Here is a 12,275-nt window from a genome sequence, read left to right on the forward strand (position 1 = left end):
GGAGAAGGATGCGTTGAAATACAGTAGATCTGGCGCATCTTTTCCTCCTTCACATGGGATGGCATGCCAATGCAGGTATTTCAGCATTGGATGGATACCATCATATGCCAAGATTATGAACTTGCCCTAATTTCAAAAGCAGATTGTTGAGCGGAAATTCTGCTGAGCAATATGCAGGATACGTCACAGGTTTTACACTTTGTTTTTTGGCGGGTAACCAATTATGGTAAGCAAAGCTGTGCTTGGGTGCTTTATGGTCCTCCATTTGATGGGAAAAAAATTCGACTTACCAAAAGCTATACGTCCCGTATGTTTCCCTGGTTGTATTCCCAGGGACAAAGTTACGTTTTTAATCACTATTCACTTACTAAGCCACACTGTGTTTGTGGAAAACATTTCCAACAGTGACATTTGAAGTATATTACATTTTAAAATGATGGGGTGGGGGGGGGGGGGCAGTAATATATATTTTATTGATGACGCAAAAAAAAAAAAAAAAAAAAAAAACTACACCACAGCCACAAATGGTTGTTGCAAAAATTGGCGAGGATGAATATCCCTCAGGGAGGAAAACTATTGCCTGATCATACAAAACAACATGAATTTGTATTTGTCTTAGTTTCGGGAAATGGGTGTAATTTTGTATACACTTGAAAATGTGGTCCCATTATTTTGTGAAGCGTCAATCCACTGGCAGGAAGTACGTAAATTTAACATTACTGTTACTGACAATAAAATAAACTAGGAATATGGTTATCATTTGGTCATTTGACCATCACGCAGATTTCAATAATGCCTGCAGTGCAAATCAGAATACTAATGATCTTATTTAAGATTATTGTCATTTTCTGGATATTTAGACTCTAATTATTACTACTATTTCGGGGGTTTTATTATTGATTTAGGTCACCCTAAATGGAAACGGAAATACTACCATCTGTTAGTTACGGAAGTCACACACGAAGGCACAATATTTTCCACCTGCATGCTAGATTGCTAGCCGCCGTAATAAAACGTTTATAACAACACACGTGTATACTGAAATAAACACAAATAAAAAATTCATCATTTAAAATTACTATGCAGGAACGCCTTGTTATTATTCATGAGCAAAGGCAATCCTGACATGCCCATTGGTCATAGCGCGCCGGGGGTCATTGTTCAGCTAGCGACGGTCGACCAATGGCGGCGCGTTCGGCGTTGTTGATATCGGTTTTGATGTTGCTATGATGGAAGTTCCCATTCATTCTCGTGTTGTATATTGACGATCTCGCACATGTTATGGTTTAGAATGCCAGCTGACAGCAAGCAAGGCACACTGCACACAGCGTACCCACGCTAAACGTAATTAATACTTCATCGTGACAGCTAAATCGGATTAAAACCTATCATCAGCCAGAATTGATAACATTATAGAAATCAAGAGAAGATCAGATTTCTTGTGTGATGTTTGCAGATCGTGTGTCACAAGTCCAGACGGAAACATCTTTGTAACAACAGTTCGGGGTCGCCGGACATTTTTTTAGTGAAGGAGTGAACTCCGAAAAGCAACACGCATTGGACAGCTATCATCGGGATCCATATTCAGCACATTTACTTCCTTTATAACGATCTTGTATTGCAGAGCAGTATCCACAAACAGGTGAGACGAATCATACTCACTCTTATGTCTGCTGACATTCAAAATAATTTGTATCCCCACACAATCATTGTATTTTGTCTACTGTGATCTGTGATGAAACTGGTTTTGCAATAACGTGCACCCGTCAACGATTGCATGACTCGCTTGCGTGTTGAATGGGTGTGCTGTCGCTGTCAGTGTCAGACAGCTGGGGCATTATTCAGGCTTTCCGTGTCACATAGAATTTGACTAAAAAGTGTTTACAATCCATCTAGCAAGTTGTCATGTTTTTTTTGTAAAGATATTGGTGTGTCTTGCCATGGCCGTGCCGTGAAGCTGCGGCATGCCGTTTCGTAGTGTCTGAACTTAAGCCCGGCTAGTGTGTTCATTAATTGTTTACTCGGTGACGGGAGTGTTGATTGAGTGCTTGCTTGTGAGCATACCGATGCAATAGGCCCATTCCCATGTACCGTTAAGTTTACTTAGTGGATTAAAGCTCGACTCCTGCCTCTGGCGTACTTTTTTTTGGATTTAACTAAGATTGAAGTGGCTCTCCATCCAACTTCTAATTTGCATTTAACAGTTCATGGCTTCTTTACATAAAGTTACATTTAACTGTGCTACAAAAAAAGTATCATCATTGTCATTGTCCTTCATTGTCCCTGATCCATTGCCTTGTTGCCCCTCTTTATGTTCCAATAGAACTTTAGACTTTGATTTAACTTGAGACTTTGACACCTTGCTGCCCTTGCATTTTTCCAAGACAACAATCCGATTTAATTGATTTACACATTTACCAAATGTCATTCAACAGAAAAATGATAATAGTTGAAGGAACGTCTTTGTTACCTCCCCCCCCCCATACCGAGTGATAAAAAGATTGGGTTTTTTTTAATTATTGACTTTTAATTTCTGTACAACTATGCTTTGTTTGACAGCAGTTTCTGTTATCTGTGTGGCAAGATGGCCACTACACTAATCACAGTCCCCATCAAGGATGCAGCACACCGCTTCAAACAGACCTGGCTGTCAGGCCACCATTCCCCTCAACAACACAACGACTCAAGCACAGGGTCCAACGAAGCCACAGAAAGCCTGGATGACAGTCTCACAAGTCTCAACTGGCTACAGAATCTGCGTATCATGCGCATCCAGCAGCCAACACCACCAACCAGTCCGTCTCCACTGGCGTCCGCGTGCCAACGTCTGAACACGACCATCACTATACAGAACCATAAGAGCCCAAATGGGATGGTCAGGGTTGCGAAGACAACGCAGGAGGAGGCCAAAGCATTTTCCCGCATCGGTACGCACCACACCACCGCAACGAGTATAGACCAAGTGGACTACAAGACAAATCAGTACGTGAAGCCGCCGTATTCTTACGCTACATTGATATGGATGGCCATGAAAGCATCCAAGAAGAACAAGATCACGCTGTCTGCAATCTATAAATGGATAACGGACAATTTCAAGTATTATCAGACGGCTGACCCAAGCTGGCAGGTAAATATTGTGTTTTTTTTTCGACTTTTCTGGTTGGTAGACAAACGGCCTTGTCACACGGAAAACTTTCACAGGCAACTTGGACTCTTGGAGAATAAACTCTGCCATTGCATACAGGGCCACTTTGATAGCACAACAGTCATTTTTCAAACAAGTCTAGATTGCCTTGTGTGACACTTTGCTTGCGCATCAAAATTCACCTCAAATTGAGAATGGAACTGTCCAATCACTTGCAGTTACAGTAGTATACATTTTAAAGTATGCTGCCCCAATCTAAAACAGGGTGCCATGAGTTGAGGTTAACATTAAAATCATAACATTGGTGATTTCTATTAGACAGAATTCAGCGGTAGTATTGCTCTCTATTAAAATGATTTATTGAACTCTACACAGTGTAGAATACCTGGATAACCATACTAATTGAAAGTCTAGAGTTTTGATTTCAAATACCGTATTCAATCAAGCAAACCTGAAGTCTATTAACACTCTTATTACATGCAATGCAAAACAGTATTTAACATGCATGTTCAACACGAGCAGTCAAAATTCAACACTGCAAATTGATATTGGTGATTAATCACCAGCAATTGTGAGTTTCAAGTTATGAATAGTCAATATTTATCATGTTTCTGAGCCTGAAGGCATTATCCATATTTGATTAATGAATATTGGATTGGAGCATGCCTAATGGCTGGCTACATTAATCAATGTAAAATGCAAACATTGTAAAATATCATTGTTAAACACAGAGGTCAAAGAAGTCATAGGACAGGGTTCATGTGTGTGTGAATCATAAATTGTGCTTATAAATCAACTCATTGTCACAAAAGGCTGTCCCCCAATCCAGGAATGTAGGCATATAAAAATTTTGGGAAAAGATATCAAATCTAAATAGTTGAAAGTGAGGGCATCCAATTTGCTCTCAGAACTTTAACATGAAAGATGATAACAAGGTTTTGAAATTTATCAATACCAAAAAAGACACAATACACCCTCTGGCTACACACAAAGCAATGTCAACAAACATGAACTGGGTGTTGATCTACATGTAGGATTTTGTTCTCTAAAGTCATTTTTCAAACAATGAATACAGTTTTTATCAGACATGGTTTTCTAAATCAATTGTCAATAGGACTGACCATCCCACTCTGTAATCACTGATAACAGTGAGCAAAAAATAATATAACAGAGGAGGATGTTGGTACTTTAAAAAAATGTTTAGTCATACTCGTATAACTTTGGTGCATTCCACACCCATGCTCGCGATGCATGTTTGCCAACTACGCGTAAATTCTCAAGGTGGAGCGCATTTAGCCCAAAAGGCATAATTGCAAATAAAAATGCTTTAGAGGCAGTTTGAGCTAATGTTCGCAAAAGTAAAATATATAATGGCAAACAAAACCACAAGGCTATGATGGTATTAAGGGTAGCTAAGCCTAATTCTTGAAAACCATGTAAATAATTGGTCACTCCAATCTAGCTGTTCTGCAATGTTCTACTTTGACCAGGATGTGGCAGATTAAAAAGCTACCTTTGGCTACCCAATAGATGAATTATGGCTAGAATGAAAAGCAATTTTCATTCCTGATGTGGGCAGATTTAATTTGCATTATCGCTGAAATTGGGACTCTAGACAGAACTTGCACTTTGTACTGCATTACCAAAACAACGTTTTCTGTGAGGACCCGTTTTTCTCGATTTATAATTGAAACCTTATTCTTTGAAGGCTGTTTTCCAAATCAAATCTGGATTTAAAGAGGCATTTGAAATACACCCAGGTTGTGGTGATAAATGTGCTATGGGTAGACCTAATGGGGCAATAAAACAATATTTCAACTCCTGGATTTTGCTCTTTGCAAATTAACACATAAATCATCAGTACAATTTGGAACAGAGTTCTCCGAGACTCGTTGGAGACGTTTTGGGGGTTGGTTTAGATCACCTGCCATGGTTTGAGTGGGGGCAGTTGTACTTTGATTGAGGGCAGAATTTTAGTCAGGGCAATTTGATTAATTTCAGTCGGGGCAATTTGATTGATCCATTTAATATTTTGTTGTTGTTTATAATGCAGTCTATGTATACAGTTTTAGGCAGCTATCAGAGTTGTTCTTTTAAAGGTTTCGGTTAACCTGTAAAATTAAGTATTGTTTTGAAAATTTGTGGGAAAAGCGTGTAAATGAGTAGACTGCTCCAGATCTTTCAAATGAAATTTGAGACATTTTGCACATTGATCAATGGTCTGTCTTTGGATGGACGCTTAGCAGAAAATGAAGTCAAGCTTTCCTTCATCCATGGTCATTATAAATCAATACAATTTTACAAGCTTCTCTTCTTGGTATCAGCACAATATAATTGCACTTCTGCATTGAACAGATGCCCTTGGACTATCCTGATGGACAACAAATCGTACCCAGTAAACACAGTTCATTACGGCACGGGAAATATGCATTTTCAGTTTTCACAAGTAATTTCCTCAGCACCTGATCCCTAACAATGTTTCGGCCATTCATTTACAATTCATGGACTTGTCTGCCAATCCCCACCTTTCATACCCTATCAATACAATGCGCAGTATTCAATTATGAATGGACAGAGACCCCCATGTTTGCACTTTGCTCAGGTACACAAGAGTTTCGGCCACCGAATACCTAAGCGCAGAAACTTCATTGTTGTACCTTGTACCCATTGGAATCAGCTGTAGCTGGTAGCAGTATTGATTATGGGCTTGTGGTAGTATGTCCTCTGCCTGTTCAGATGCAAATTTCTTCAGTAGGGGGATTTAAATCCGCTTACAAGAGTTGAATGAAGCTAACACATAAATGTACACAGGTCTGCCTACAGTCCATTATGGGATTGTCACAGAGTTGTTGACGGATGCTTCTCAAACAGACCATTTAAAAGAGTGGACATTTCACTTTCTAGAGGTTTCCTTCAAAACCTACTTATATAAAAGCTTGTGGCCAACATTGGCAATTATCAAAGACAAGTATCCACTCAGAGTGGATACTTGTACTATTTGACCCAAAAATATGAAATAAGAAACTTATTCCTCCCATGGTTGAATGTTTGCTGTGTTGTCATAATAGCCCCCCCCCCCCCCCCCCCCCCATCCATCGCAGTCACAAATAAAAACTCTCTTTCAATGATTCAAATTTAATTGTTTTTATAAGTGTTGCGACCCAAAATTCTGCAAACTATCCGTGAATATAAATCATGAATTTGTAGCATTTCAAACAAAACTCATGAATGGAAAGAACTCCTCATGACCATCAAACATTTTTGTTTGTAAATCTCCTCAATGCACTCCCTTTAAAGACTGTTTTTGTTGACGGAAAATCTACCCCACATTTTCCAACTTTAAAACACAAACTATACAGTGCAATAAGATGCTTTATATTAGTGCACAGATTTGCAACTAGCAAAGTTCGACAAGTGTTTGAAAAGAAAATGGTAAACGTGACCAAGAGCATGCAGCTTTTCACAATTTTTCTTTCATTATCAATTAATACAGTCCAATTTTCATATTGCTATTCAAGAATCCTGGCAGGGGACAAATTGTGACCTTCACTAGTTCATTGAGTTTTCAACTCTGAGCAATAAACACCCCCATTCGTGCCCATGAGCCTTTTGGTGATCAATAAACCATGAAGAATTTTAAACATAAAGAAAACAAAATTTCCTGGTAAATCGGTAGAGTGGGATTTGGAGTAAAATTGCTCTTGAGCGAGGCACGCGGTTTAGAGAAGAATTGTTTTTGTGCTGGGGTAGTGGGGCGGTACTGCATTTGGACCACAGTAGGGGGTTGGAGAAGTTTTGTCTTTTTTTTGCACGTAGACCCTGGACAACTTCCAAATGACTTGCTGTGGCACAGTGGCACAGTTAGTCTGTGGTGTGACCCCTGACCGTTTGATAGTATTTTTGTTGTCAAGGTAACAACATAAATATTATCTTTTTTTTTATGTAGGTTTTTGTTTCATGGTTAACAGGTTCGTCTCAGTGATAATTTTGTTTTGTAAGAAAGTATCAACCAGTTTGATTCAATGTTTTTAAAAGCTGTAATATGCAGTCATAAACAATAATAATACAAAAAGTTCTCTAAATACATAATCTACCCAGTGAGTAGGTATACACCCATGGTGTTACCGCAAACCAAATAATACAACAAAGAAACCATTAACACTACCATAGTGTTAAAGGTATTTTGAGGACATTTTTTATTTTTTATTAAGATGTGGTGGGATTCTGTTTACTCCATTCTTTCATTTTATCAGCTGTTATTTCAACCATGAATCACACAACTGTATAACGGGCACGGCACATTCACATATAACCCTAGAACACGATGCAGACATTGGGAGCAAATATTTGCTGACTGTATACTGATTAAACTCAGAAAAAGGGGTGTGTAGTTAGGGAATACAATATGATTATTCTGGTTGTTGTTGGTGTTGTATGTTGAATGATTGCCATGGAAATATGAAAGGGAGTGTATAATCTGAGAATTTAAGCTTCAGGCATGAAGCCTTCTCAATCATCTGAAATCACACAACTTTATATAAGGGTGATTTCTTTCATTATTTTCTGTCCATTATGATGACCACTTTTGCTCATATTTTGACTAGTTTGTTTTTTAATGCAACAATCAGTATACAGTAAGGATACTGGTATTTGGCAAGTACCAATATACCTTGCCTTTAAAAAGATGAGAAGTACTTTTAAAAGACCAGTCCCCCCCTTTTTTTATTATCTTTCCTCTTTCTTCAGTTATAAATTTTGAGGGACATCTTTTATGGTCTAGATGGGGAACATTCAATGAAGGGTAATTTAACTTGATTGCCAATCCTTAATTTCAACATGTTTCTTGTTTTGTCTCAACAGAATTCCATCCGCCACAATCTCTCCTTAAACAAGTGCTTCATGAAGGTGCCGCGAAGGAAAGACGAGCCCGGGAAGGGCGGTTTCTGGCAGATCGACCCCGCCCATGCAGACCTCCTGGAAAATGGCATCTTTAAGAAGCGCCGTACCAGCTCGTCCAGAGATTTCAACACAGAGAACATCAAGAGAATCAAGATTGAGCCGTTGGACGATTACGAGACGTGTCCTGTCGAGAAACAACACCACAGTCGGAAACAGTCCGCACCCAAGAAGAAGTCGTACGACCTTGACGGTTCGTTTAAATTCAGACCTCTTCAGTTGAACAGCTTTGGGGATGCCGATTTCTCGGATTCCGATGACAATCTGCCTAGTGCTGTCCTTCGGGATGACTTCGGATGGAACTCCATCTTCCAATCTGAGATTGACATTGATGGGATCAAGGTTAAGACGGAGGATATCCTGGACGATGAAGCTCAGCAGAATCGATGTTTGTCACCGTGCCTTCAGATCAGTCCCCCACCTTCGAATGAAGGGGGCGAGGAATTAGGCTTGCAGAATCTAGAGGGCTGCCTCGACTTGTCAATCAGCGGGGTTCAAATCCCGCGACCTGCGTGGTTCGAGGATCAATTCAGGGAACTAGACTATACAGCGGAGGAGGCGCGCATGCTCTTTGATGATATTGACCTGCCGCCCTCGCCGGACAGTTCGATCAATGATCAACAATCGCATCCCTGGGCGGAGGCCGGCGGTCCTGTCACGTTTGATATGGAAGATCTTCTTGATTTCAGGAGCATTCCGGGTGAAGACATGCCGTGGGATCTTTCTCTTCATCAACCTCTACCCTCGTCGTGAGGGGGTTTGTTAAGAGACTAATTTATAGACTATTAGTGTCCTATTCATAGTGCCTAAGTTATGTTGTCCGATATTGAAAGTGGCCAAAAAAGCAATCTGGTCAGAATCACATGGACCGGAGATTGTGCCAATTGTAGAGAAATTAACTCTATCACTCGAATCTATTCAATCATGAGCTTCAATAAAATCATGTCTGAAGATCACGACCAATCATGTTTACACTCAGTTAAAAATCATGCAAATAAGTTAAAGTACAAGCTAAATTCTACTAGTCTACCTTCCCCTCTTAACAATCAAGAAAACTTAAAGTGCAAATATAACTTTCGAGCAAAAAGACAGCAGTCTGAAGTATCAATCTCCATGTGGAATGTTTTTTTGCTGAAATGTTTTTTTGCTGAAATGTTTTCATGAAGAATGAATCTTTGCTTTTATATATAGGTCGGAATTTTACCAAATTTTCAACCCTAATCATGGACAGTGGTATGACATGGGATCCATAAGAGACAAGCAGCACACTGACTGGTGTGTACATTACAAAGGATTATGAACTAGCTAACCCAAACAATTTGCATACGATATTGCTACACAAATTTCTGTGTTCATTCAGTTGCTGTGAAGTTGGGGCAATGGAGCTTAGTTCTTAGAGTTGCTTAAAGGAACACGTTGCCTTGGATCGGTCGAGTTGGTCTTTGAAAAGCGTTCTGTAGCCGTCTGTTATTAAATGCATATGGTTAGAAAGATGTTGTAAAAGCAGAATACAATGATCTACACAAACATGACTTGAAATGGGGTGGTTTTCCTTTTACCTCGCCGACAAACACGGTCGGCCATTTATGGGAGTCAAATTTTTGACTCCCATAAATGGCCGACCGTGTTAGTTCCCAAAGTAAAGGGAAAACCGTGCAGGCGTGCAATTTTGTGTGATACTTGTGTGGATAATTATATTCTACTTTTATAACATCTTTCCAACCATATGCATTTCATAACAAACGGTAACAAACGGTTTCAAACGCTTTTTATAGACCAACTCGTCCGATCCAAGGCAACGTGTTCCTTTAAATGTACAGTGGTGCTTAAAATGTTTCTGCATAGCAAGTGGTACACCGAATACAGTATTTTGCCTGGTAACCTTATTCTGGTAAGCACAATTGTGCTTTATAAGCAGCTCTATGAAATTAAGCTCAGTTTGAATGGAAACAGTAGACCCCTTGATAGTTTTGGAAAATCAATGCTTTACACACCATATTGGTGTTCAGAGAAACCCTCCCTTTTAATTACCCAGGCGGCTTTTCTGTAAAATAAAAGACATGTTATGAGCGAGGCTGGAACTCTCTCCCTGTGTTTGCAGTGTGCACATAGTATCATGCAGGTGTTCTAATACTAGCGGACTGCATGGTGCATTATTAATAAGAAGAGAATATGTAAATATCGCGTCTTGCCTGGTGCAACCTATAACAAATCACCATAGAGTATATTATCAACTAATTGTACAGCGTGTGTATTACGTGCAGCAGCCGTTATTGTTTGCTAAATTAAGTGTGAGTTAAATTTTTGTGTTATTTATATGTTGCAATGAAATCAATGGTAAACCATTTTATTAAGTTTGAAATTTGTTACACCATTCAATTAAAAGCTTTGTTTGGCTGGCTGAGTTTGTTTTCTACAATTATGTGTTTCTGAAATTGACCTATTTCTAGGGGAGATGGGGATGTGTCAGCAAAAATAAAACGCTGATATGCAACGGTATGAATGTTCCATGGGACTTCTTAAGTCTTATTAGAGGTATGGTGAAACAATAGAAACGCACAGCTGAGTACATGCTGCGCACAGGTTTTGCCAATGAGTAACCTTCTTTTTACCTCTAGGGGATGGTGCCCTACTCAAATGGCGCCCTACTCAAATGGCGCCGTATCCCATGGTCTACTTGAAAGAAGATAATACTGAACTATGACTTGTTGACAATAAGAACCCTCCTACTTTTGTAAACATTATTTTTCTCAGCAAATTCTCAACCATCCAGAACCATCATTTCAACTTGAAGGGTTTTGTATGATGGTGCAACTGTGCACAGAACCAACTTCTGTATTCACAGTGACATGCAATATATAGGGGCATCAAGGCAATGACTAGGGAATTTGCCTCATGTAGAGTATGGCTGCATAAAATGCTGCCATGGTGAATCTAGGATTCAAAATCACACCATGGAATAGTCAGACAGCGATGGTTAGAAGATCTTTAATATAGACCCCTTTATTGATGATGTCATGGTTTGTTTACTGTATTAAGCAAGTTCCCTGCATTGTGGACAGCCGTGCAGGGACACAGTTTGAAATTATTCTTCAAAAGAGGTTTTAAAAAACTGTGACTTCATCAGCAAAAAGGTATTTTAAAGATGATAGTAACAACAAGAAGCCATATCTGTCAAATCAAATTAAATTCTTGGGAATAAGTTTGCAAAGAAATGTTTATCTAAGGTTTGACCCCAATGTTGGAACTAATTTGCAAAATGAAGTTGTATCAATTTTGACTGCAATGCAGATCCAATTCTTCACATAAAATAATGTCTAATCGTGTGCCTTTGTATTTTTAACAAGTCCGTCCAAGAGAGTTTTTATTGCACAATGAGAACATTCATTGTCTGGAGAGATGAAATAAAACAATTGATTAATAATTAAGAATGAACAGAGTGTATTTCATGTTTATTGTCTGTGTGTGTTTGGAATTTAGTTTTGATTGCTTTATGAAAGTGTAGCTATCCCAGAAGTAACCCATCAGTTCTTAGCTTGCTTTGTGCAACAATCATTTATGGTGTTTGTTTGTTTGTTTGTTTGTTTGTTTGTTTGTTTATTTGTTTGTTTGTTTGTTGCGTTGTTTGTTTGTTTGTTTGTTTGTTTGTTTGTTTGTTTGTTTGTTTGTTTGTTTGTTTATTGGGGGTGTTTGTCAGGGTGTTTTTTGGGGTGTTGGTCTTGTTCAGCATGTAAACAGAAACAGTTATAAAAATACTGTAACTGCTACTCATGAAAGTTTGAATCGTTATTTATGTTTTACTCTCAAACGGGTCCCGATTTCATGTGGGCTGCATAATGCAATTGTGTCCGCCCGGACACATTTGCATATGCAGTTGTGTCCTCCCCCGTGCAAAACCGTACTTGCAGTAAATTAAACGCCCTTGGTCGACGGAACACGTTCGCCATTTTAATGCCTGACATGGGAAATGTTCGGCCGTTGGGTATTCGCTGCAATCATAAAATACATGAATATTCGTGCTGCTACATAGGTTCAGTGCATGCAAGCTCGCTTACGCTTGCACATACATGTAAAGTCATGTACATGTCCACCGGACGGTTTTTGCATAGCCCCGGACACAATTGCATATGCAAAAGTGTCCAGACCAGACAGTATTGCATGGCGGACACAATTG

At 39.2% G+C, this 12,275-nt stretch overlaps 1 protein-coding gene across 2 annotated transcripts; it reads left to right on the top strand.

The window, feature by feature from the left end:
- Nucleotides 1-1,258: 1,258 nt before the first annotated feature.
- On the top strand, nucleotides 1,259-11,536 carry LOC139944317 (forkhead box protein J1-B-like). 2 transcript variants are annotated; one of them, XM_071941307.1, is made up of 3 exons: nucleotides 1,259-1,642; nucleotides 2,560-3,127; nucleotides 8,006-11,536. In XM_071941307.1, exons 2-3 carry the CDS (start codon nucleotides 2,585-2,587, stop codon nucleotides 8,852-8,854), a joined length of 1,392 nt encoding a protein of 463 aa, XP_071797408.1. In that variant the 5' UTR covers nucleotides 1,259-1,642; nucleotides 2,560-2,584; the 3' UTR covers nucleotides 8,855-11,536. The 2 variants fall into 2 exon arrangements, with proteins under 2 accessions (XP_071797408.1, XP_071797409.1); XM_071941308.1 differs by having other exon boundaries at nucleotides 2,563-3,127.
- The last annotated feature ends 739 nt before the right edge of the window (nucleotides 11,537-12,275 follow it).

Source organism: Asterias amurensis, chromosome 11, assembly GCF_032118995.1.
Source record: "Asterias amurensis chromosome 11, ASM3211899v1".
Lineage (NCBI taxonomy): Eukaryota > Metazoa > Echinodermata > Asteroidea > Forcipulatida > Asteriidae > Asterias > Asterias amurensis.